The sequence below is a fragment of the Petaurus breviceps genome, unplaced genomic scaffold, assembly GCF_028583685.1.
Source record: "Petaurus breviceps papuanus isolate PSGF00001 unplaced genomic scaffold, PetGlider_PUasm1.0 90865, whole genome shotgun sequence".
In the NCBI taxonomy this organism is placed as follows: domain Eukaryota; kingdom Metazoa; phylum Chordata; class Mammalia; order Diprotodontia; family Petauridae; genus Petaurus; species Petaurus breviceps.
In genome coordinates, this window is record NW_027187367.1 from 9,364,821 (window position 1) to 9,379,248 (window position 14,428).

Genomic DNA, 14,428 nt, shown 5'->3' on the forward strand with positions numbered 1-14,428 from the left:
CCCTTTTTTCCACCTCCCTCCCCACCCCCATATATATATTTTTTATTTTTTCCTTTCTTTCACAATCAGGGTTAAGTAGCTTGCCCAGGGTCACACAGCTAGTAAGTGTAAAGTGTCTGAGACTGGATTTGAACTCAGGTCCTCCTGACTCCAAGGTCGGTGTTCTATCCACTACACCACCTAGGTGCCCCATCCTGATCTATATCTTGCCACTGGACTTAGATGGCTCTGGAGGAGAGACTGAGACAGGTGACTTTGCACAGCTCTCCCTCACTTAAATCCAATTCACTTGCAAGTTATGGTATCACCTCCCTGGTGTCATGGTCCTCTTTGAGAATGAAGGACGAACAACAAGACTTTTGGTTGTTTGCTAGTTATTGTTGTACTGTAGGTGTTTTTTTTTCCCTGAAATAATTATATATATACTTTGTTCTTTGTGATTATCAGTGTTACTTTTCTGTTTCCATATTATTGAAATGTGTTGCTCAGACACAGTATTCAAACCATATTTACTTTTCTAATAATTTTATGATGTGTATTACAAGAGTGATTTCTTTAGTGATTTAGGTCTCAATTCACAGTGTCACTGTAGCTACTTCTTATGTTACAGAGTTTTAAGATCTTTTAACTCTTAGACTCTTTTTCATTAAAAATTTTTTTCTATCCCAAATTCTCTTCTTCTCTCAACCCTTTCCCCACATATTGGGAAGGCAAGAAATTTAGATAGGATTCTGATAGGTTCTGATTTTTTTCTTCCATGAACATAAGGTATTGAAGGAGGTTTCCTGGAGGAGAGTGGCTACATACCTGCTTTTTATACTCTCCAAATCTTAATCATTATACATTAGTTAAACACTTGGTATATAATTGTCACTGTTCTAAGTGGTGGTGATACATAACCAGATATCAAATAACTTTTAAGGAGTTTATATTCTATCAGAGGAGATTGTACAGGGGAATGAGTACTGGCTCTGAAATCATAGGACTTGGGTTCAGATTCAACTTCTGATGTTGACTTCTTTGTGACCTTGGACAAATCACTTGATCTTTTTGGATCCCAGTTTCCTAATCTGTAAAATATGTTGATTAGATTTTAAGATCCTTTCAAGCTTTAGGTCTGTGATCCCTATGATCCTATGTACATACAGAAGTATGTACAAAATAAATATAGAACATACATACACAATTTTTTTCCCTGGAAGTCATTAGTAGTTGGGGAAGATTAGGAAAGCCCTCATGTAGGAGCAGCTAAGTGACTGATTTCTCTGGAGGGCTCTCATAACTCAATGTTATCTTCCCTTTCTTCCTGAAGTATTTACTTCTCTTCTTGAAATACAGTGAATTAACCTATAGACATAGCTGTACATAGAGCACAGATCAGTTGTGGCAGCACAAATTGGGGGAAACATTCCCATTGACCTTTTTCCTTGTAAGTCTATCTCTGTAGACTAGAGGGTGAGGATGTAGTTAATTCCCTTTGCTTCTTTAGTCATCCTGCAAAAATCTGCTTAGTAATGGAATTTTTTTTTTGTGTGAAACAATCAGAACAATAGCTAATCAAACATGAATAATTCCTTGGAATGTAAAAGTTTTTTTTTTGATTGACTGAAGTGACTTCTGCTATAGTTGCAGATCTGTCTTTCAGATTTTTTAGGGTTCAGGGTCCTTTACCAAGGATAATACCATGTATCTTCAGAATTGCACGGATTCAGGAGCTTCACATATTAATGCCCATGGCTCCACTGTATTATTTGTAAAACATTTCTTCTTTCAGTCTCTTGCTTTTCTCAGGCAGAAAAAAAAACATGTGGCTTATTCCTTTTTTAAAAATAGTCTTAAATGATAAATGTGCTAATGAATGAGAAGAGTTTATCTGTATGGGATAAAATGATTGAAGGTGAGAGGATATTTTTTAGCTTTTGCTAATTTTTTTTTTATGTAGAGCATTGAAGTTTGAATAAAAACTAGTATTTTGATCATTCAGTGCTTTCCTAAGGGTCATTTCATGAACATTGATTTCTTGGATCTCTTAAAGTAGATAGAATTTTTCTAGTTGCAGAAAATTCAGACTTAGGCTTATTAGTCTGGCCAAAGAGGACAGCAGTGTTTTAGATTTTTAAATTTTTTATTCTTGTAATTTCTGTGATAATTATTCACTCTGTATTATGATAATAGTAGCAGAGCCCAGTTGGAGTAGGCTCAGCAGGAAGCTCTTCCTCTCACCCTTCCTGACAATGTTCTCTTACCATTTCCTTCCTTCCTACACCCACGGGAGGGATCCCAGAGCCTCTAGTCAGCCGCAACCTTTGGTCCCTCTTCCCCTTCTCAAGAATAGTGAGCCACACCCCTCTAGCACCTCTGCTTTACCAGCTCTTGACACAGATGTGGTTGCTCACACAACCTGAAGGAAGAGGGAGATACCAATTACAATCTTTATGATAATATAGAGCTCCACATAAATCATCACATCTCTCCTGTGCTAGATACTGTGGCACACTGGGATTTACCAGTTAACCTGCTAAGTCACCTAAAGGACCCTTGGGCCTTGCCTTTTGTCTCTTTTATATGTTTATTATGTGTTGTCTTCTCCAGTTAGAATGTGAACTCCTTACAATCTGGTATTGTCTCACTTTTCTAGCATCTCTAGTATCATTTTCTAGTGTCTCTAGCACTCACCACAGTGCTTGGCACATAGTAAGCACCTATTAAATTCTTTTTCATTTATTTTTCACTCAGTAGTAAGAAAACTTCCTAATACCAGCTTTCCTGTTACAATTGAGAATACCACCATCCTCCCAAGCTCACAACCTTAGTGTCCTCAATCCTTTACTCTCAGACTCACCCCACATATGTAATCTGTTGACACATCTTGGTCATTTCTATCTTCACAGCATCTCTTTGTATCCTCTCAACTCATTGTTACCTCCATAGAACATGCCTTCATCGCTTTCCAGCTGGACATTTTCTGTGCCTTCTCATTGGTCTACATACCTCAGATACCTCCCTTTTAAATTTTCCATTCAACTGTCAAAATTATCTTCCTACAGTTAAAGCTAGGTCTGACCATAATACCTCTCACTCAATAAATTGCTGCCTTTTACCTTTGGGATAGAATGTAATCTTCTATTTAGCATCTAAAGCCCTTGAGAACCTGGCTCTATCTTACTTTTCCCTTTCCTGTTCCTGTCCACATACTCTACAGTCCATCTATGCTGCTAGACTTGCTGTTCCTCACACATTTGCACTCACTGTTCCCTATACCTGGAATGATCTCCCTCCTCACTTCTCACTTTTAGCTTTCTTGTCTTCCTTCAGAACTCAGACAAATCCTACCTTCTACAAGAAACCTTCCCTGGCCCTATTTCTTTCTCTATACATGTGTCCTGCCCAATACATACAACCCTTTCTCACTTCTCCCCTCTTTCCCCCACTGCAACACACACACACACACACACACACACACACACACACACACGCATGTGCTCACCTGAGGTACACTCCTTTACTGGACCCCACCCCTGAAACTACTACTGCCTTCTCTCAGACATTACAGATTTTCTGTTTACATAGCATATATCTTCTATGTATATAATTATTTGTTGTCTCCTTCCTAGGGTTGGAGCTCTTTTAGGGCAGGAAATTGTATTTTAGACTATCTTTATCATTTAGCACAGTGACTGGCTATTTTATTTATTTTCACACTTGCTCAATGTATGATAGAATTTCTCATCCTTTTCTCTTAACAAATGAAGGCAAGAGCTACATGGCACTAAAGGGAAGAAATTTCTGTTAATGGAATAATTTTGACCCCTTATTTGGCCTTTTCAAAGCATGTTTTAATTACCAATGACTAAACTAGGGGTAGACCAAAAATGCAGATGTTTAAGGAGAGACATGCTAAAACATTTAGGCTTTTTTTTTTGATCATGTAGAGAGAACGTCCACCTCCTCCAGCAAAACCACCACCAGAGGAAGAGGAAGAGGAAGACACTGAAATGGAACTTTGTCCTCATGTACCATCTGAGGTATGTGTATATGTGGGAGAGAGAGAATTAGATTAAAAAATTACCTTGGGGTAATTGACTTCTTTTATTTCTGACCTGTGTTATCCTTGTACCTTCTGGCTGTGTTCTCTTTGGAGTAGTGAAGCTGAATTTTATGGGGCAGTCAGATACTCCAGTTTAGAGAAGGTACTGTTAAACTCGTTTTGGCTTAGTGTCCAGAGACTACTTCGTTCTCGTTAACTCTGAGACTTTCTCACTGCAGGGTTAAAAAGCATGCAATTTTTTCATCAACTAGCTGATTTCACTTTTGCTGGAAGCTGAGTTAATTAACTCTTGCCTTTTGACTACAACTTATAAAGGGAATTTCTCCCATGATCCTTGTGTCCTCTGCTATGACAAAGTAGTAACAGTTGGCATTAATAGTCTAGATCTTTGGCTTTTGTTTTTTCATATTTCCTTATTCCTTTCATATAAGAGACAAAAACTGAACTGAAAGAATACACTTTCAATGAATGTTCAATTAGAAAAGAACTAGAAGTTTTAGAATGTTTTTTTAAAAAAATATCATAAAAGCTTACAGGAAAAGATCAGTCAAACTTTTTTCAAATTAGCATTTGCCACAGATGTCAGTCTTGCTTCACAGATATGTGAAGAAAAGTCACATTTGCTTTGGTCTTTCAACTCCAGAATATAACTTTTATTATCAGTGACAATTAATGTATTGACAGGAACCCTCAATCCAGAAGACTTACCTGGGTTCAGGTCCTGCCTTTGCTATATCTGATTTTGTGACCCCACACAATTACCTAACCTCTCAGTGCCCAAGCCATCTATCTAAGACTAAATTATAGAGAAGGTGTTGTTCTGCATTGGTAGATGAAAGTCCTCACTGGAAGCTCCATATATTGATGCAATTATATTTCTGGTTGGGAAAAAACAAACAAATCAAACTCTAAACCTCCTTATGCTAACTATTAAAGAAATTACATCATTCCAAAAGAATTGTTTTCCAGTTAATTCCATTCACTGTTGTTTTATTAATTTTTATTAATTTCTTTTGTATTCACATCACCTTGGTTTTTCAGTATAGCCTTCCTTGGTGACTGGTGAGCCTTACAAGTTGAGAACCACAGTACTCCTGAGTGCTGCCCAAAAGCAGAGATCCTTCTGCATGGTTTAGTGGCTAAGTTTGACAGTACTGCTTTATAACAGTGAATAAAAAAGAGAAAAAAAAATGATGATGCAAAATTAGTCAACCAATCAGTCAAATCTCAAACACTCCCATACCCAACCACAACAACAAAGGGTCAAAGCAATCCCTAAGGTGGTAAATTTATGTAGGAAGGCAAAAATGTCCTGCAAGGAGGTTAAAACAGTCATCAGTCCCTGGCATCTTAGGAGTTCTACTAATGTCCTAAAACTTTTTCTATCCTCCTTGCCCAAAGTTATCTCTTAAACATTTATTTAAGTGCCTACTATATGGCAGAGACTAGGTGGTACAAAAAGTTCTAGGTGACACAGAAAGAGGCAAGAGACAGTCCCTGACCAAAGGAATAAGATCCCTGACCAGATCCATCTACTTTGGGTAAAGTTAACTCTAACTGCCCCAAGACAGTGTCTGTCTTAGTTCACAAGTTCACAGCAGCCCCCATCGGTATTGTGGGAGTATGGAGGTTAACTCAAACCTCTCCCTTCCACCAGTGTCCTAGCTTACAATGGTTGTATTCTCATATTTCTTCTTTAGGGCCAGCCTTATTATAATTTATTTTACTAATTTTCAACCATTTTGTTGGTATTTTTCCTTTTAGTTATATTATTGTAGTGAGTAGGTATATTGTTTTCCAGTTTCTGCTTCTTTTACTTTGGGTCTGTTCATTAAAGTATTCCTATTTTAATGTATTCATCATATTTATTATTTTTTTTAATAGCAGAGTAATATCATAATATTATATTCATATAACAAATTTATTTAGCTATTCCCCATTTGATAGACATTTTCTTTTTTCTAGTTCTTTGCTACTAAAAAAAAGTACTGCTATAAATAATATGGTATAAATTTGTGGGGCCTTTAAAAAAAATCATATACTTACTCAGAGTATATGCTTAATAGTAGACTCTCTGGGTTAGAGTGTATGACTGCTTGAGCCAATTTATTTGTATAATTCTTAATTGTTTTCCAGAATTATTGGACCAACTCACAGCTCTACCAACAGTTCATTGGTATATTTATCTCTCCACAACCTTTCCAAGATTGACTGTTCTCATCTTTTGTCATCTTTGCCAATTTACTTTCTTTCATGTGACACCTCAGAGTCTTTTTCCCATCCAATGCAGTAAACATTTATTAAGTGCCTAATAATAATAATAACACTGTGCTAAGCTCTGGGGAGACAGTAAAAATAAAAACAGTCCCTGCCTTCAAGAAGCTCACAATCTAATGGCGGGAGACAACACACCAACAAGGCAGAACAGTGAGGAAGGGAGAGAGCAGGACATTATGGAGCACCTGACATGGGAACATCTTGTTCAGTGGGTATGAAACCACAAAGAGTAGCAGATAAAGAGTAAAGTGAGTGGAAAGTCTAGTTTCTGCCCTCTATAAAGGAAAGCAGTGGGAGTATTTTCTTACTACCTTGTCTATCCCTTAGTCAGTAGAGAGAGGAAACTGAGAGGGGTGATGTCAATCAAGGCTTGAGTTAGCAGCATGGTGATGAGATTTGAAGTAATGGACTTATCCTGGGATGGGGCATCTATTTCTGGAACTTGGCATAGCCGAGAGTTTTGATTTGAATTTTTATTACTGATTTGGAACATTCTTTTATATGGTGTTTGATAGTTTGTCATTATTTTTTTAAACTTGCTCATATCTGTTAACCATTTAACTACTGGGAAATGGATTTTGGTCTTATATGTTTCTGCTAGTTACCTAATATCTTTGACACCAGATCCTCATTAGAGATATTTGATACAAAGATTTTATTCAAGTCTTTTGTTTCCTTTCTTATCCTGGTTGTATTCATTTTGTCCTTACAAAGACTCTTCTTTAAAGATGAAAAAAAATTAACAAGCATTAGTCATCTCCTTATTCTCCCCCCTCCCACCCAATGTACCCCACTGAGAAAGGAGAAAATATAAAACAAAACACTTGTAAGAAATATAGATAGTCAAGCAAAACAAATTTCCATGTGTATGTCATCCTGAATCCATCACCTCTTTTGTCAGGATAGCATATTTCATCATGATCACTCTGAAATTATAATTGGTCATTGTATTGATTAGTTTTTTGCCCCTTCTTCACAAAGAAGAGAATGGTGAGAGAAAGTGTTCTTGGCACCAGTTGTAGGATTGATACAGTATGCTTCTGCTGCCCCATCTCTCTTCTCTTTCTCTCACAATTTCTTATCTTTTCTTTTTTTTAAATGCTTTATTAACTTCTGGTTTACATCATTCATTTCCACCAGATTTTGAGTTACAAATTTTCTCCCTGTTTTTCCCCTACCCACTGCCCCAAAATAGCAGTCCCACAGGATATCCCCTCCTCCAATCTGCTCTCTCCCATATTTTCTCCCATACCCCTTTCGACTTTTCCAGTGGCTCTCTATGTCCCAGGGCCTGTATATCTTATTTCCTAATTACATGTTAAATAATATTAATTATATATATATATTTGAATATTTGATTTTAAAACTTTGAATTCCAGATTCTTTCCCTTCCTCCCTTGTCACCTACCCTTACTGGGAAGATAATCAGTTCAGTATAGGTTATACATGTGTAGCTAATGCAAAACAATAACATAGTAGATATATTGTAAAAGACTGACTATATTTCCGTCCCTCCTATCCCACCTCCCACTTGTTCTATTCTCTACTTTGATCCCATCCCTTTTCAAAAGTGGGTGCTTCCAACTTCCCTCCCTGCAGCCTGCCCTCCCTTCCATCATCCCCCCTCTCATCCCCTTACCCCCCTACTCTCCTGAAGAGCAAGATACCCTGTTTAGTGTGTATTTCATTCCCTCCTTAAGCCAAATTCAATGGAAATAAGGTCGACCCATTCCCTTTTGTCTTCCTATTCTTCCCCTCCATTGTAACCATTTTCCCTTGCCTCTTCTATATGAGATAGTTTACCCCATTCTGTCTCTCCCCATCTCCTCTCATTATATTCCTCTCTCACCTCTTAATTTCACCTTTTAAGTATCATCCCTTCCTGTTAATTTGGTCCTGTGCCCTCTATCTGTGTATATCTATAAACACATATACACACATTCACATATGTATTTATATGCCCATATACCCTCATATATAGACATACATATATTTCTATTCCCTTCAACTACTGAGAAAAGTTTCATGAGTTACAATTATTGTTTTTCCATGTAGGAATGTTAATAGTTCAGCTTTGATCAGTGGCTTATGATTTCTTTTCCCTGTTTACCTTCTCATGCTTCTCTTGCTTCTTGTATCTGAATGTCAAATTTTCTATTCAACTCTGGTTTTTTCATCAAGAATGCTTGAAAGTAGGGGCGGCCAGGTGGCTCAGCGAGTAAGAGCACTGACTCCAGTGTTGGGACGACCTGGAGATCGAATCCCGGGCTCAGACACTCAGCACCACACCCAGAAATAACTGGCCGTGTAACCTTGAGCAAGTTACTTAACCCCGATTGCTTAAAGAAAAAAAAAAAAGAATGCTTAAAAGTCCTCTGTTCCACTGAATGACCATATTTTCCCCTGAAACATGATACTCAGTTTTACTGGGTAGGTGACTCTTGGTTTTAATTCCAGCTCCTTTGCCCTCTGGAATATCATATTCCAAGCCCTTTGATCCCTCAGTGTAGAAGCTGCCAGATCCTGGGTTATCCTGATTGTGTTTCCACAATATTCAAATTGTTTCTTCCTGGCTGCTTGTAATATTCTCTCCTTAATCTGGGAATTCCAGGACCTGGCTATAATATTCCTAGGAGTTTTCTTTTTGGGATCTTTTTCAGGAGGTGATCGGTGGATTCTTTCATCCTCTATTTTGTCCTCTGCTTCTAAAACATCAGGGCAGTTTTCTTTGAGAACTTCCTGGAGGATGATTTCTAGGTTCTTACTTTGATCATGGCTTTCAGGTAGTCCAATCATTTTTAAATGATCTCTCCTGGATCTCTTTTCCAGGTCAGTGGTTTTTCCCATGAAATATTCCACATTGCCTTCTATTCTTTCATGTGTTTGGATCTGTTTAACAGCATCTTGATTTCTCATAAAGTCATTAGCTTCCATTTGCTCCATTCTAATTCTGAAGCAATGATTCTCCTCATTGAGCTTTTGAGATTCTTTTTCCATCTGGCAGATTTGGCTTTTTAAGGCATTCTTCTCCTCATTGCCTTTTTGAGCCTCTTTTGCCATTTGAGTTAGTTTGTTTTTTAAGGTGTGATTTTCCTCAGTCAGGCTGTTGACTCTCATTTTGTAATTTCTTGCATTGTTCTCGTTTTTCTTCCCAATTTTTCCTCCCCTTCTCTTATCTGCTTCTTAAGGTCCTCTATGGTCTGTAACCAGCTGGTATTTTCCTTTGAAGCTTTTGATGCAGGAGTTCTGACTTCACTGTCTTCCTCCTGTTCCATGCTTTGCTCCTTTTTGTCCCCGAAATTGGAGTCTAACGTGGGAATCTTCTGTCTGCTTTGCTTCTTTGCCTGGTCATGTCGCTCCTCAGTCCCTTGACTGGCTTTTTGCCACAGTAGGACTCTGCCACCAGACAGGGGAGCTTTCGTCCCAAATGCTGGGGTTTTCTCAGCTGCCAGTGGTATTAGATGGGTGTCCTCTCTGAGGTCCCACACACTCTGGAAAGCAGGACACACACCCCAGGTCCTCCACCCTAGACTGCAATCCAGATCCAAGCAGGTGAAAGCAAGAGTGATTACCACTCAATCTGTTGCTTGGTCCCCCTACACTCTGCTGGCCAGGAGCTGAAGCTGCCACGCGGCGCTGGCTGGCTGTGCCAGCATCTCAGCGGCTTCTCACCCTGGGGGCAAAAGCCATGCACTCCCACTTACTGGGTTCCAAGTCCAGACTGCACTGACTTCTCACTTTGTCCTTCGCATCTATGTGTTGATAATTCTGGAAACAGCCACAGCTGCTGCTGATCTGGAGTCCCTCCCGCAGGCAGCTGGTCAGGCCCACCCTGGGGCTAAAGCCTTAGTGTGGGGCCAGGTCCCAGAGGTCAGTCGGCCAGCCAGGCTGTCTTCAGCAAGAGGTTAGCTTCTCTGTGTCATTTTATGGGTGCTGCAGCTCCAAAGTTTGTTTAGAGTCCCCTTTTTACATGGATTGGGGAAGGTGGAAGCCTGAGCAGTGGGGAGGTCCTGCTTCTACTCCGCCCCCCTTTTATTTCTTTTTAAACACCTCTTCGTGATCTATCCTCCATGGTTGGAGTTTATTTTGCTGAAGGTAAACATTCCCCCTTGTATTCCTTATTTTCCTTTCTCTTTTCCTGTTGAGCAAAATATATTTCTGCATCTTAACTGTATGTATGTGTATGTATTTTTCCCTCTTTTTACCTGTCCAGATGAAAATGAGGTTCAAGTGTCACCTGATCCCCTCATCCCTTTCTCTTTATTTGTATATTCTACCACTTATATACTCAAGTTATGTCAGACAATTTCCCACTTTCCTCTCCTTTTTCCATCTCTAGTGTATTTATTCCCCTCTTCCTTTCTTTTAAGGTCATTATAACATTAAAAAAAAAAAACAAGAAAAATAGCTTCTTCTGTGACCCTTGAGGATTATAGAGTCCTGTAGGGACACTTGTATAATCTTCCCTATTTGAATGTAGACGATCCACCTTTGTTTAGTTTCCTATGATTGCTTTCTTGTATTTATCTTTAAAATTTCTTTAAAAGACCACCCTCCCTCCCAGCCCCTTGTAGGATTGTATTCAGTTTTGCTGAGTAGGTTATTCTTAGTTGCAAATCAATATCCTTTGACTTCTGGAGTATTTTCCCAAACTTTCCCCTTCTTTATGGTGGTGACTGCCAAGTCTTGTATGATCTTTGACTTGGGAATCATGATTCCTGAGTACTTGAATTCTTTTTGTCTGCTTATATATAGTCTTTCTTTGACCTGGAAGGTCTGGATTTTAGCTATAATGTTCCTTGACTTTTTCATTTTGGGATTTCTTGAAGGAGTTGATCAGTGGATTCTTTGTGTTTCTACTTTTGTCTTTGGTTCTAAGAGAACTGGGCAGTTTTCTTTTAAGATTCCTTGAAATGTGATGTCTAAGGTTCTTTTTGGGGTGGTCATGGCTTTCAGGTAGTTCAGTGATTCTTTTTTTTTTTTGAAGCCCATAGAATTTTTTATCTTATTTAAAACATTTTATTTTTTTCCAGTTTTATGTAAAAACACTTTATCATTCATTTTTTCAAAATTTGAGTTCCAACTTTTCTCTCTTCTTCCCTTCCCCTCTTCCTAAAATGGCAAACAAATAGATAGACGTTATACTTGTGCAGTCATACAAAAACATTTTCATGTTAGTCATGTTGTGAAAGAAAACACATACCAAAAAAAAAAAAACCATAAGAAAAGGTTAAGAAAGTTTAGAGAAAAGTATGCTACATTCGCATTCCTTTCTGGAAGTGGATAGTATTTTTCCTCATAATTCCTTAAGAATTGTCTTGAATCTTTATATTGCTGAGAATAACTGAGTCATTCACAAGGGATCATTATACAGTATTGCTGTTACTGTGCACTTAGTCCAGCGATTAGGTTTTTTCTCCTCATTCTGTTTTTCATGTCATTTGTTTTTCCTATGACATAACATTTTCTTCTATTTTTCTAATCCTTTGACTTTGTTTTAATATTTATACAAATTCAAAATAATGAAAAAAATGAAGTAAAGAATGTGGCTTAACAGTGTGAGATCTCAAATTATACTACAAAATAGTAATTGCCAAAACTGTTTGATATAGGTTAAGAAATATGGAGATTGAGCAATATATCCAATTAGGCACACAATATGCAGAGCTGAACAAACCAGGTAACTAGTGTTTTGTTGTTGTTTATCCTTCATTCTTGAAGAAGACCATGGCATCAGGAAGGTGATGTCATGAATTGCAAGCGAATTGGCCTTAAGTGATGGAGAGTTGTGCAAAGTCATCAACCTTACTTTCTCTTCCAGAGCCATCTAGGTCCATTGACAAGAAGTAAATCAGGACAACTGGAGCCTAGCGTTTTAGAGTGATTCCCAAGGACGCAGACTATTTGGAAAACAAACTCATTTTGACCTGAACTTGCTGATCCTTCACCCTAAAGCTTCTGGCATTTCTGTTGCCTGTTGGATTAGCAAGAGCAGATCACAGTGATCAGCATTGCTTTTAGTTCCTGGTAGGTTGGAATGATCGTGAACCCAGTGAAAGACCTTGGAAATTTCACCCAAAACCTGTGCAACCCCATAGTTCATAGAAGTCTTCTGATAATGCCTCATTCAAGCAAGGGCCGCCCAGGTCTGGAAAGACATACCAGAAGAGTGGATAGGCTGAACCACAGGGGAACACACAGCTATTGTTTGCCCACAGTTGCTCTTTGTTTAGCATTGTGGAGCTGCATAGTTAGCATGCCACCCTGGCATAAAATATGGTGCCATGTATTAGAACCTAAATTGTCCAGATTGTGACCTCTCTCTTGCTGATTGCCTTCCTATTTTTTGGCTCGCATTTTGGTTATCTAGCTGAAGATGACTTTACTTTAGACTTGTGACCACAACTGCTTAGTCCCTAATTGGGACACATGTAGGTACAGCCACAATGCTTCCCTCTACCTCTATTCTATCCCTCAATTTATGTCCCTATTCTTGATGTTTGTCATTTATTAGCTGACCTATTGTTGGCTGTGGAGATGAGATTGTTTTGTCACAAGGAGAGTTTATCAGATTAATAACCAGATCGTAATGTAAATATACATTTTTAAATGGAAAATTCCATTTATGGGGCAGCCAGGTAGCACAGCGAGTAAGAGCACCGGCTCCAGTGTCGGGATGACCTGGGGATCAAATCCGGGCACAGATACTTAGCACCACACCCAGAAATAACTGGCCATGTAACCTTGAGCAAGTTACTTAACCCCAATTGCTTTAAATTTTTTATTGCCAAATAGACTGCTACCTTCCTTAGGTCCAGCTAGAGTCCACAGCATTTGAGTATTAGAAGTAGGCCAATTAGCACTGGAGTAAGTTAATGATTTTCTTCAGTGAAACCTGCTCCCCTCCCCCTTTTTCCATTGGTCACAATTATACAATTATGTTTTCATATTTCTATAGCAAAAGTATTCCTTTCTATTCAGCAGAGAATAAGTTTCAGCTTAGTTGTGTTGCGAACTATGGAAGAAAAACATTAAAAGGTAGTATCCATTCAGTTGAGCTTTTTCCATGCTTACTTCAATGGCTTGCACATTTCTTGAGTGAGAGTAAGGCAGAAAGAGTAGTTTACTGCATTGTTGTGTGTTGTATTTGTAGAATATTTAATCCTATAGCTTGTAGAAATCACAGAACTGTATGATGTTAGAGACAGAAATGACCGTTGAGTTTATCTAGTCCAGTCCCCTCATTTTATGGATGAAATGATTGACGCCAGATGGGGAATAGGCTAGAGAGGAAAGGCTTATGTCCTTTTTGTCTTAGGGAAGAAAAGGAAAGAAAGGGCTTTTAATTTGCTTTGGACATGTTGATTTGTAGTGTGAATGAGGCAGTGGGTTGTAATTGATAGAGTTTGGAATAAGTAGAGAAACTCTTTTGTGATTACTAGATATGAGACCTTAAGCAAGTCTTTGGTTTTCCTTACCTATAAAATGAGGATGGTGTGCCAAAATAAAGTTGTATGATGATTCTGTGATTTATAACATTCTACATGAATGCCAGGCATGCAGGGAAAAGAAACCTTGTTGCCCTAACTGCCCAGATAGAAGTTATGATCTCTGTTTTGTGCTTTTGAAAGAAAATGTTTGTGGAAAATGCCATCCACATCCAGAGAAAGAACTATGGAGTCTGAATGCAGAGTAAAACAGGCTATTTTCTTTTTTGTTTTGTTTTCTTTCTCATGGTTCCTATCATTTGTTCTAATTTATGAATTGCATGCCTTCTTGGGGAGGGCAGAGGGAAAGAGGGGGATAAAATATAAAACTTACGGAAATGATTGAAAACTAAAAATAAATAACCTTAGAGGAAAAAAGAAAGAAAATGTAATGCAGCAGGGTAGTCAGTTTAGACTGGCATAGCAGGACAGATGGCAGGAGGCCCATGTTATTTGGGTCTTGGTCCTAAACTGGTGGCCAGGTGGCCTGATCATCAGGTAATGGCAATAGTTACCTATAAAGAATTCTGGATGTTCCCTAGGGCTTTAACTGACCAAGGCCTGAGGCTTGCGCGCGCGCGTGCGCGCGCGCGTGTGTGTGTGTGTGTGTGTGTGT

At 38.5% G+C, this 14,428-nt stretch overlaps 1 protein-coding gene across 6 annotated transcripts in view; it reads left to right on the forward strand.

Moving 5' to 3' along the window:
• Window positions 1-14,428, forward strand: part of ANKS1A (ankyrin repeat and sterile alpha motif domain containing 1A) — a 270,152-nt gene that overhangs the window by 133,499 nt on the left and 122,225 nt on the right. For all 6 annotated transcript variants that reach the window (XM_069073496.1, XM_069073497.1, XM_069073498.1 and 3 more), the window contains one exon: window positions 3,933-4,025. In XM_069073496.1, coding sequence (XP_068929597.1) covers window positions 3,933-4,025 — 93 coding nt within the window. The remainder of the gene's footprint in view (window positions 1-3,932; window positions 4,026-14,428) is intronic.